The sequence below is a fragment of the Palaemon carinicauda genome, chromosome 7 (assembly GCF_036898095.1).
Source record: "Palaemon carinicauda isolate YSFRI2023 chromosome 7, ASM3689809v2, whole genome shotgun sequence".
Lineage (NCBI taxonomy): Eukaryota > Metazoa > Arthropoda > Malacostraca > Decapoda > Palaemonidae > Palaemon > Palaemon carinicauda.
The window spans coordinates 136201366-136213865 of record NC_090731.1 but is presented as its reverse complement, the minus strand read 5'-3'; the positions used below and the strand labels follow the sequence as shown (position 1 = coordinate 136213865).

The 12500-nt window shown below is 33.5% G+C and overlaps 1 protein-coding gene across 1 annotated transcript; it reads right to left on the bottom strand.

The window, feature by feature from the left end:
* Positions 1 to 5085: 5085 nt before the first annotated feature.
* On the bottom strand, positions 5086 to 7663 carry LOC137644560 (uncharacterized). The gene is made up of 4 exons (XM_068377520.1): positions 7643 to 7663; positions 6293 to 7049; positions 5614 to 5757; positions 5086 to 5324 (listed from the first exon to the last, which is right to left on the bottom strand). The coding sequence occupies exons 1-4, from the start codon at positions 7652 to 7654 to the stop codon at positions 5086 to 5088; spliced, it is 1152 nt and encodes a 383-aa protein (XP_068233621.1). The 5' UTR covers positions 7655 to 7663.
* Positions 7664 to 12500: the final 4837 nt, after the last annotated feature.

Sequence of the window (12500 nt, the reverse complement as noted above, 5' to 3'; positions counted from 1 at the left end):
TTTATTGTAATAGCTTCTGGCCGGGCAGAGATTTGAACTTATGCCACTCAACTGAAACCATGCCAGCGAAGACTCTACCAACTAAGCTATCAAGAGAGACATAAGTTTATTATAAGTCACCGTACATATTACTGTTGAATTCAGAAATCTATTTTTACATCTGAAATAAACCCATCTCCTGAATTCGACAGATTGAAACATTTCATTCAAGAGGATTATACCTCCTCTCTCTCTCTCTCTCTCTCTCTCTCTCTCTCTCTCTCTCTCTCTCTCTCTCTCATTTCATTCAAGAGGATTATACCTTCTCTCTCTCTCTCTCTCTCTCTCTCTCTCTCTCTCTCTCTCTCTCTCTCTCTCACTATCGCGAAGCCGCCTGCAATACTGCTAAGACAAAGTGTAGATATGAGCGAGATATATGTTAAACATAGATTAGCTTATATAACCCCTATCTTCAAAAGTGAATCAAGACTAGAGGCAAGCAATTATCGACCTGTTAGTCTAACATCACATATTATGAAAGTGTATGAGAGGGTAATAAAAAAGAAAATAATGAATCATTTGGTTAAAAATAATTTGTTTAATATAGGTCAACACGGTTTTGTGCCTGGAAAAAGTACACAGACCCACACTATGAAAACATATACAAAAATATGGTAAATGAAAAAACATATACAAAAATATAGTAAATGAAAAAGACACAGATGTGATCTATCTAGATTTTGCAAAAGCCTTTGACAAAGTAGACCATAATATATTAGAGAAAAAAATGAGAAAGCATAACATTGTGGGAAAGATAGGAAAATGGGTAAAAGAATTCCTGCAAAACAGAAAACAGATAGTGGTTGCAAATGACGAGAAATCAGATGAAGCTCAGGTAATATCTGGCGTGCCACAAGGTACGGTATTAGCTGCACTGCTGTTTGTTATTATGATCTCAGACATAGACTGTGATGTTGAAAATTCTGTAGTGAGAAGTTTCGCCGATGACACAAGAATAAGCAGAGAAATTACTTGTGATGAAGATAGGAACTCACTACAAAGAGATCTAAACAAAATATATGAATGGGTGGAGATAAATAGGATGGTATTTAACTCCGATAAATTCGAATTAATAAATTATGGAAACAGAGAAGGAATGGTATATGCATACAAGGGACCCAATAACGAGACAATCACAAACAAGGAAGCAATTAAAGACCTTGGTGTAATGTTAAATAGGAATATGTTATGCAACGACCAAATAGCAACACTGTTGGCTAAAGGTAAAGCAAAAATGGGAATGTTATTCAGACACTTTAAAACAAGAAAAGCTGAACACATGATTATGTTTTACAAAACTTATGTACGTAGTACACTCGAGTACTGCAATGTGATATGGTACCCACACTACCAAAAGGACATTGCGCAAATAGAGAGTGTACAAAGGTCCTATACTGCTAGAATAGAAGAAGTTAAGGACCTTGACTACTGGGAAAGACTGCAATTTTTAAAACTATACAGTCTAGAAAGGAGAAGAGAACGCTACATGATAATACAAGCATGGAAGCAAATAGAAGGAATTACTGAAAACATCATGGAGCTAAAAATATCAGAAAGAACAAGCTGAGGTAGATTAATAGTGCCAAAAAATATACCAGGTAAACTAAGGAAGGCGCACAGGACATTAATCCACTACGCATCAGCATCGATAATGCAGCGACTATTTAATGTGCTGCCAGCTCATCTAAGGAACATATCAGGAGTGAGAGTAGATGTGTTTAAGAATAAGCTCGATAAATACCTAAGATGCATCCCAGACCATCCAAGACTGGAAGATGCAAAATACATCGGAAGATGCATTAGCAACTCTCTGGTGGATATACAAGGTGCCTCACACTGAGGGACCTGGGGGAACCCAAACATAAAATAAGGCAATAAGGTAAGGCTCTCTCTCTCTCTCTCTCTCTCTCTCTCTCTCTCTCTCTCTCTCTCTCTCTCTCTATATATATATATATATATATATACACACATATTTATGTGTATATATGTATATATATATATATATATATATATATATATATATATATATATATGTGTGTGTGTGTATATATATGTATATATATATATATATATATATATATATATATATATATATATATATATATATATATATATATATATATATATATATATATATTTATCTAACAGAAGCCATCAACCAATGTTTTGGTCGGTAGGAAAAGAACAAATTTGTGATGCCTTTGATTTCCCAAGCGGCGTTTTATGAAAGCGTGGATTGACAAATCAAAAGCGCGACAGAATATTATGTCAAAAGCGCCTTTTATTACTCGCATCAAAGTCCGATTGTTCATACATTCACTAACGATCGCTCACCTCTTCCGTTACACAGATATCTGTTGGACCCCTGCTTACCACGGGATGGTGGATGTAAGATTTTTAGGAAGGAAAGTGTATTTTTTAAGTATGTAAATATATTTTTCTTGCACCTTAGTACAGGCTTGACTTTGCAATCCTTTATATAATCACTCTATTTATTCTTATATTCGTCGTGTAAAAACAAATATGTATCCATTAAACCAAAACAGTGTTGTTGGATCAGTCAATTTCCATTAGATCTCTGCAGTGTGTCAATGGAATAAAACATTTTCTTTCACATAAGCACAAATAATGAAGACAAGGACAGTCCTTATCCGCACCTTTTCTTTTTTACAAGAACAAACAATGAAGACTGGGACAGTCCTTATTCGTACACTGTAGATACAAGAGGAATCATAATATAAAGAAGGTCCATCTGTTAACGTAGAATCCTCTCCCCGATGTTTAGGTCATTAAGGGATTTCTAATCAAACTCCTGAAACTCAATCTTGCCGACGCTCCGGGCCCATCTCGTCCTTATTCCCGACTTAATGATTTTATATATATTTATCCAACAACAATAATACTAACAAACTTTTAAACACTTGTATAGCTGCTCACCTCATTATCACATATTCCCTCGAAAACCAACGGTTGATCATTTATCTATTTGAACTATCTATCTTATATACAAAGAAATTTCGTCTGAAGAAGGAAACGTTTATCTGAAAAATCTTCAGCCATCTTCCTAAATCGCTTGCGTTAAATGAAATTTTGCTAAGAGATTCTGAATTCGCTAATTCGATCAGTCAGGCTCAATGTTTCCCTTTCGTCCTTATGTTTAGAGAATTCTTAATTGATTATATCTGATATAGCACAAAAGAAGTCTGTTTCTTATTCTTTGGAATGCATTAGAATCTCTTCTTTCAATTTTTGGTTTAAAACTAGAGAAATAGCTTACCTCTAATTAATCATCTGGTAATGTTGGTGATCTTCGCTATGTTTTCGCATTGGATAACTGTAATTGTTGCTTTTGTAGTGATCAGAGAAATTACAGCTGTCTAAGCTGTGATAATAACAGAGTGTTTAATATTTGGCAGTTTTCTAGAACATGGAGTAATCAAGTCACGCAATTCTAAAATGAAGAAGAAGAAGAAAGAAGAAGAAGCAAGTAATTGCAAGATACATAAAAAACAAAGAGAGCAACGTAAAAGCTGTCGACTTATCTTCAATACGAATTGAAATTGAGTGAATAACGTTCACCGTAGAATTCAAAATAAGCAAAAGTGGAAAACTTAGAAAAGTACACTGATTACTCAATTAGTAAAGGACACGCGAAATACATATTTGTGACAATTATCAATTCAGATCTTCCGTAATTTGTAACACAGAGGCAATTATTATTATTATTATTATTATTATTATTATTATTATTATTATTATTATTATTATTATTATTATTATTATTATTATTATTATTATCAGCTAAGTTACAACCCGTGTTAGAAAAGCAGGGTGCTATAAGGCTAAGGGCTCCAACGGGGAATAATAGCCCAATGAAGAAGGGATATACAGAAAAAAATAAAGTATATGAGAAATAATGAACAATTAATATAAAATGCTTCAAGGTCAGCAACAACGTTGAAAAGGTTTTGCCATATTTAAACTATGAAGAGAAAGTTATGTCAGCCTGTTCTTCAAAGAAACATTCGATCCATGTTTGAACTTTATGAGTTCAACCTACTCAACTGCACGCTTAGGAAGATCATTCCACAACTTGGTCACAACTGGAATAAAACTTTTTGAATACTGTCTAGTATTTAGCCTTGAGATGGAGAAGCCACTTCTGTTAGAATCAAATGCATAGTTTGTACTATGTAAAGGTCTGGGAAGATATGAAAGCAAAGGAATTATGAATTTTTTTATGAAATATGCATAAAGAACTAAGTCAGCGACGGTGCTAGAGATTATTATCTAGATCAGAAAAAAGAAATTTATTAGACGGCAAGCTCTTTTCCAGCAAATTAAGACGAAATTCAGCAGCTGAAGACCTGATAGGAGAAAAATACTCGAAACAAGGCAGAATTAAAGAATAAAAAACTTCAGAATAAATCTCGAAAGACTTTATCAAAAAGCCCTTTTTTTGTTCAACTGAAAAAAGAAACAAACCGAATGTGTTTCTTGAAAGTAAATTTTCTATCAAGAATCACAAGTAAAATTTTATAGGAGTCGCATAGCGTTAAAGAAACATTATCAATGTAGAGATCTGGATATTAAGGAGACACTGTCCTCGACCTTTTTACAATCATACGTTCAGTTTTGTTAGTGTTCAACTTCTTGTCCCAGAATTTGCATCCTGCACCAATTCTAGCTAAATTTCTATTAAGGGATTCAGCAGTACCTCACACACACACACACACACACACACACACACACACACACACACACACACACATATATATATATATATATATATATATATATATATATATATATATATATATATATATACATATTCAGAAGATGGAATTGATGTAAAAAGAGTAGAATCATCTGCATATGCAACGACCTTGTTTTCTAGGCTAAATAACATACAGTATCGTGTATATAGAGCATGAAAAGTAAGGAACACCAGATATCTTATTCTTGTATCACTATCGTGCCCCTTAACGATGACAGGTTAGAATTTATTACCTAAAAAATCAATAATTATACTAAGAAAAGATCCACCTACTGCTTGAGTTTGAAAACAAGTGTTTCATATATAACAGGGTCTAAGGCAGCACTAAAATCAAAGCCAATCATACGAACTTCCTGACCATAAGCTAGGGATTTGTGTACTGTATCGGAAACTGTGAGAAGGGCATTGCATGCTCTAAGGCCTTTGTCAAAGCCAAATTTCAAAGTAGGGGAGAGATGATTACCTCCAACATACCTATTTAGATGGTCTACCAAAATACGTTCAATAACTTCAGATAATATAGGAGTTAACACTTAGAGCTACACAAACACATCTACATAAATGTGCTAAATGTACCTCTTTTTGCTCACTTTTGGAAAAAAACAGACAACTTAGGAGGCAAGAAATCAGCTGTCTATAAAAAGCGATGGAGAAATACCACTTGGATCTAAATATCCATAAGCATCATGGTCCATCAAGTGTGTTTCAATTTTACAGGACGGGAAAGCTAAAGCAGGTAGTTTAATTTTCAGACAAAAGGGAATGAACAAGATCGAGTCTCTCATTACTCTACTCACTGTCGAAATCATCAGCCAAAACGGATTCTTTTTTCTTTGGACGGTGAATGACAGAGGAATCTAGTTTATGTGAAGGGTGAAGTGTTAAGTCTATCTCATAAAGTACAGATTTAAGGATAGATTTGCTACTTTTGTTACTTTTACCTTTTCACAGAAAACTAAATTATCATCACGTTCCAACGCAATTTTATAACTGAAAATCACATTACCTACATTCTCTCTGACTCAGTTCTCAAACCAAAATGTCGTTTTGAAAAATCACCAATTTTACAGTTGCATAATATTGTTTCTTAGGTATATATATATATATATATATATATATATATATATATATATATATATATATATATATATATATATATATATATATATATACAAACACACACACACACAGACACACACACATATATATATATATATATATATATATATATATATATATATATATATATATATATATATATATATATATATATATATATATATATATATATATATATATATATCGGTATCATGGGTAATATCCAGAACACACAAGATGCTAATAGAAACTCTTGGCATTATGCAAAAAAATTTATTACATGTGAAGTTAGTTGATCAGATCTCGATTAACCATAGAAGCCATATCCTCTGCCAAAACTTCCAAAACCATGATGTCCGGAAAATCCACCATGGATACCTCCAAAGTGACCAGGTTCTGCTTCAGCTTCTCTCTTTCCACGATATCCTCCATAACCTCCACCAAATCCTCCAAGGAAGCTGCCTCCATGATGGCCACCGAATCCACCGAAATGTCCACCATGGATACCTCCAAAGTGACCAGGTTCTGCTTCAGCTTCTCTCTTTCCACGATATCCTCCATAACCTCCTCCAAATCCTCCAAGGAAGCTGCCTCCATGATGGCCACTGAATCCACCGAAATGTCCACCATGGATACCTCCAAAGTGACCAGGTTCTGCTTCAGCTTCTCTCTTTCCACGATATCCTCCATAACCTCCTCCAAATCCTCCAAGGAAGCTGCCTCCATGATGGCCACCGAATCCACCGAAATGTCCACCATGGATACCTCCAAAGTGACCAGGTTCTGCTTCAGCTTCTCTCTTTCCACGATATCCTCCATAACCTCCACCAAATCCTCCAAGGAAGCTGCCTCCATGATGGCCTCTGAATCCACCGAAATGTCCACCATGGAAACCTCCAAAGTGGCCTGGCTCAGCTTCTGGTTCTGGGGATGCAAGAGCAGTGGGATTGGCTTCAGGCTCGGCTACAGGACTCCTCTTTCCACGGTATCCTCCATATCCTAATCCTCTACTGAATCCGATTCCACCATGATGTCCACCAAATCCACCATGTCCAAAGTGGCCGGGTTCAGGATCAGCACTAGGATCAGCTGTTGCTACACCAAGTAGGACCACCACTATGGTGGAAATAGCAATCTGAAAAATTACCAGAAAAATATAATTCTAGTTTATTCCTTATGTTTTTGAGTGATACTCATAGTTTAGTTAGGAATAATATGAGTTATGATATATATATATATATATATATATATATATATATATATATATATGTATATATATATATATATATATACATATATAAATCTTATGTAAGCCAATTCTTCCCTCTTTTCAATAAACATTATATTAGTTGTACCTAGCACCGTTTTGATGTAAAAACATTTCACAAAAGGAAGAATTTTAGAGCAACAAAAGACAGTTTCCTTAATAAATTTGAGAACTTTCTAACTATTATAGAGGTGAGAAAGTTTTTCAAAATTCTAATTAAAATTTTATTATTTCTACTGCTTAAAATATCGAGTATTTTTTTCATTCGTATTGTATCCTTTGAATAAGGGTATAGTACGCAGTGTAAAAGCTAAAATACCAAAAAGAAAAAAAAAATCATTATAATGGTGATAGCCTTCTTCTATTCTTATGAGCTCAAATTGAGAAACATTCCTTAAACTATTAATATATGAAATAATCTTAGCAAGAGATAGATGAAAATAACAGAGAGTTTCACTCACCGGAGACTTCATCGTGTGATGGCGCAGAGTCAACTGTGCTGATCAGGAGTTCCTCTGCCTTTATATAGTGAGAAACACTACGAAATCTGCTCGTCATTCTGTTTTGTGCAACTCCGGTGAAGGACGTTTCTTGCGCCTCGGGCTCCCGGGAATCCTTTTCAAATATCTCCTTTGGCTGTTGCGTGTAAGTTTGTAATACGATGGACATCCACTTCTTTTCTGGTCAATGAAATTGTTCAACTCACACTAGTAACACTTATATAGAAACCACTCTTACCAAACGTTATACTTGAAAAAGGCTAAAACTATAAGGCTCATTTTTTAACAATTGATTCCTACCTACAGTAGTTGTCCTTGCTAAGCCTCCGACGTCCTGCGCCTGTTACGAGAAGACCCTGAATATTTTCCTATCACAGACAATATTTAGGAGTGTTCGTTCTACAGTGGACACATATACCATGCTCTCTCTCTCTCTCTCTCTCTCTCTCTCTCTCTCTCTCTCTCTCTCTCTCTCTCTCTCTCACACACACACACACACACACACACACACACACATATATATATATATATATATATATATATATATATATATATATATATATATATATATATATATATTTATTGATCTAAATAATTCTACATAAACCGATATAAATATAGATATTAGATATAAACACAAACATATATATTTATATACATATATGTATATATATATATTTTTTGTTCTACACACACACACACACACACACACACACACACACATATATATATATATATATATATATATATATATATATATATATATATATATATATATATATATATATATATATATGTATGTATGCATATTCATATACACATACATATACAGTATATACACATATATTCCTATATTTAGGTGTATAGCCTATAACAGGGGTCGGCAACTTATGGCACGCGTGCCAGACTTGGCACGCGGAGTGCTAGTCTATGGCACGTCATTTGATGTGGAGAAGAAAGGGAGAAATCTAAAAAATACAGAGAGAGAGAGAGAGAGAGAGAGAGAGAGAGAGAGAGAGAGAGAGAGAGAGAGAGAGAGAGAGAGAGAGAGAGAGAGAGAGAGAGAGAGAATGTGTATTGTGCATCATAAATTGTATCTTTATGCTTTATTTATTTTAGGAGCTAAATTATCATATCTCTATCTATATCTATCTATCTATCTATCTATCTATCTATATATATATATATATACATACATATATATACATATATATATATATATATATATATATATATATATATATATATATATATATATATATATATATACACACACATATATGTATATATAAATATATACATATATATATATATATATATATATATATATATATATATATATATATATATATATATATATATCCCACTACATTTCCTTTCCTATCATATATGCTGGTCAGCACAATTACGATTCTGTATGCCATAATCCTGGATCATGTAATTTCCCCGATCAGGTCTTATTGGGTACTTGAGTATGGTTCCTTTTATATTTCCTTGATATGTTGATTACGATAACTGAGTGTGGTCCTTGTTGTTTCAGTGAGTCTTTAGTCGCAGTACGTAATATTCTTTCTAGTTAATTGTCACCATGGCTACTGCAGAAAAAAAAAAAAAACTTAATCTTGATGTCTGACTATTTCAGTAATCATGGACAAATGACTTTGAATTTATCCAGCAAAATTGTCATACTGTGTGAGCTGAGACTAAGAGAAACAAACATGTTATTTTTAAGGATAAGAGAGAGGTGTATTTTCAAAATTGACAATATTGTAAGTCAGGAGCAAACGGTTACTTTGAAAAGTACACTTCTGCTCAGTGTGACCCTGGATGAAAGCGTGGATATCAATGATATTCCCTGCTTGGCTGCATTTGCCAGGCATAGTGACACAGAGGTACACGAGGAGCTGTGCTGTCTAAAATCTATGTATGGTACCACCGAGAGACAAGACATACTGAAGGCTTCACTAGCCCTTTTGATAACAGAGGGGTAGACATCGGAAAGATCTTAGCAATTACAACAGAAGGTGATCCTGTTATGTATGGAAAAATAAGGCCTTTACAAAATGGATGAGGATAAAATTTGGCATCCCGTTCTGAAATTACACTGCACAGTTCACCAAGAAACTTTTTGTCCCAATATCTCGAGCTCTGGTCTCGGGGTGATAAAAAATGTTACAAAAGTAGTAAATTTTCTTATTGCACACTCTTCTCTTACGCACAGACAGTTTCGAGTTCTCCTTTAAGAGGTGGACAGTGTGTACAAAGATATACCATTGCAGTGAAGTGTTAGGTGGATATGCCATGTAAAGGTATTGGAGAGATTTGTGGGATGCTTTAATGTAACCAAAATTTTCTTATTATAAAAAGGCCAAGACTATCATGAGCTGGAGGACAGAGATTGGATTGGGAAATTGGTTTTTATCAGACATCACCAAACATGTGAATGACCTCAATCTTCTCTTGCAAGGTACAGAAAAAACAGTGATGGATTTGTATGTTACTTGGAATGCAATTGTTGCAAAGCTTGAAGTTTACTCAACAGATATCAAGACTAGTTCTTTCCGATATTTAAAAAACTTAAAGAACTTATCTGCAATTCATCCTGTCAATAATACTGATCTTCAGGTGTACAAACAAGAATTAGAGTCCGAATTCTCAATCAGATTTCAAGATTTCCAATACATGGGCCCAATGTTGTCAATTTTAATCAGACCAGAAACCATCAATTGGAGTAATTTAGATATGAATCTCTTTGAGTGGATGGAAACTGAACAGTTAGAAATGTAGTCTGTTGATTTTCAGGCCTCATCATTGTAGTCAACTAAATTTTAAGATCTTCGAGAAATACTAGAAACTAGTAAAAATAAGATCATGCAGCTTCCATTTTAAGGTCCTAGCCAGCTTGATAAATTTAACTATAAGAAAAAAGTAGCTTTTACTTTGCTACCAGCATAAAGTTTCACAGATCAGTGTGAGCAGATATTTTCTTACATAAAACACATCCTCAGGCCCCATCGCAGCAGGATTACAACTCAGGGTGTCCAAATATTCATTTGAAATTTCAGTTTTGGCCTTTGGAAAGCAAAGTCAAGAATTGCATTGGTATGGAGAGGTATAAACTTAAAATATAAGATTTTTGTTATAAATAATGCTATATGCAACAGAATTATTACATTTATGTTATGCATGTTCAGGAAAACACATTAAGATTAAAATGATCATGAAATACTGTAAAATTGTAATTGTAATTTTTTTTTATTTAGTGCTAAAATGTAACAACTGGCACCCAAAGTAGTAAAAAGAAATGGTATTAATTATAAAGTGGCACATTGAGTTCAAAAGGTTGCCGACCCCTGGCTTATAAGCTTATATATGCATCAATCTCTAGCACACTCACTCATATATATATATATATATATATATATATATATATATATATATATATATATATATATGTATATATATATATATATATATATATATATATATATATATATATATATATATATATATATATACATAATATGTCGAGACATACCTCTATCAACATGAATATCGATATATACATATATACTGTATGTTTATGTATATATATACACACACACACACACACACACACACATATATATATATATATATATATATATATATATATATATATATATGAACATATATTACAAGCACATATATATATATATATATATATATATATATATATATATATATATATATATATATATATATATATATATATATATATATATATGATAAATTTTGCTCATCTAGACGTATTTTTCATATTCAAGTAAGCTATATAGTTTGATACATTAATTTCTGGATTCTCTTACCGACCTCAGGATCAGTGCCCTGGGCGAAACCACTGAAAGACAATAGCTTCTGACCAGCCTGGATTCGAACCCTGATCCAGGAAACTTGTGACAACAGTGACCTACCACTTAGCCACGAAGAAAGATAATGACAATTCTTCTGTACTTATACCCGTCGAATTCAGGTTTTTTGTACTTAGAATTGAAATGAATCCATCCACACCATCGTAGTTAATTAGTATGTTTGTACTTGGCATTCGATTAATGATATATTTTACACATTTAGACGTGTTTTTCATGTCTAGCTAAGCCATATATTTTGATGCATTAATGTCTGGATTCTCTCATCGACCTCGGGATCAGAGCCCCAGGTGAACCCACTCAAAGACAATAGCTTCTGACCGGCCGGGATTCGAATCCTGGTCCAGGAAACTTGTAACAACAGTGACCTACTACTTAGCCACGAAGTTGATTTTAATTCAATAATGATGCTAAGAAAAGATCTACCTACTGTTTGAGTTTAAAAAAGAAGTGCTCCATAATTAACAGTGTCTAAGGCAGCACTAAAATCAAACTCAGTTATACAAATTTCCTGACCACAATCAACGGATTTATGTACAGTATCAGAAACTGTTAAGGCTTTTGTAAAAGTCAAAGCTCAAAGCAGTAAAGGTTTGATTACCCCCAACATACCTATTTAGATGGCCTACTAAAATACGTTCAATAACCATAGATGATATAGGAGATTTCAGTTAGAGCTACACAAACACATTTACCTATTGGAATACTATTACCGATTCGCCAACAAGTGCTAAATGTAGCCTACCTCTTTTTGCTAACTTGTGGAAAATTACAGACAACTTAGGAGGCAAGAAATCCGCAGTCAATAAAAAGCGATGGAAATATACCACTTTGGTCTAAATCTCCATAAGCATCAAGGTCCATCAAGGATGTTTCAATTTTACAAGACTGAAAAGCTAAACCAGGTTATT

Coding starts and splice junctions, on each gene's coding strand:
- LOC137644560 (XM_068377520.1), bottom strand. Junction 5,758..6,292: donor AGAACCTGGTCACTTTGGAG/GTATCCATGGTG, acceptor TTCTGTGAAAAG/GTAAAAGTAACAAAAGTAGC. Junction 5,325..5,613: donor TTTGGCTGATGATTTCGACA/GTGAGTAGAGTA, acceptor TATTATCTGAAG/TTATTGAACGTATTTTGGTA.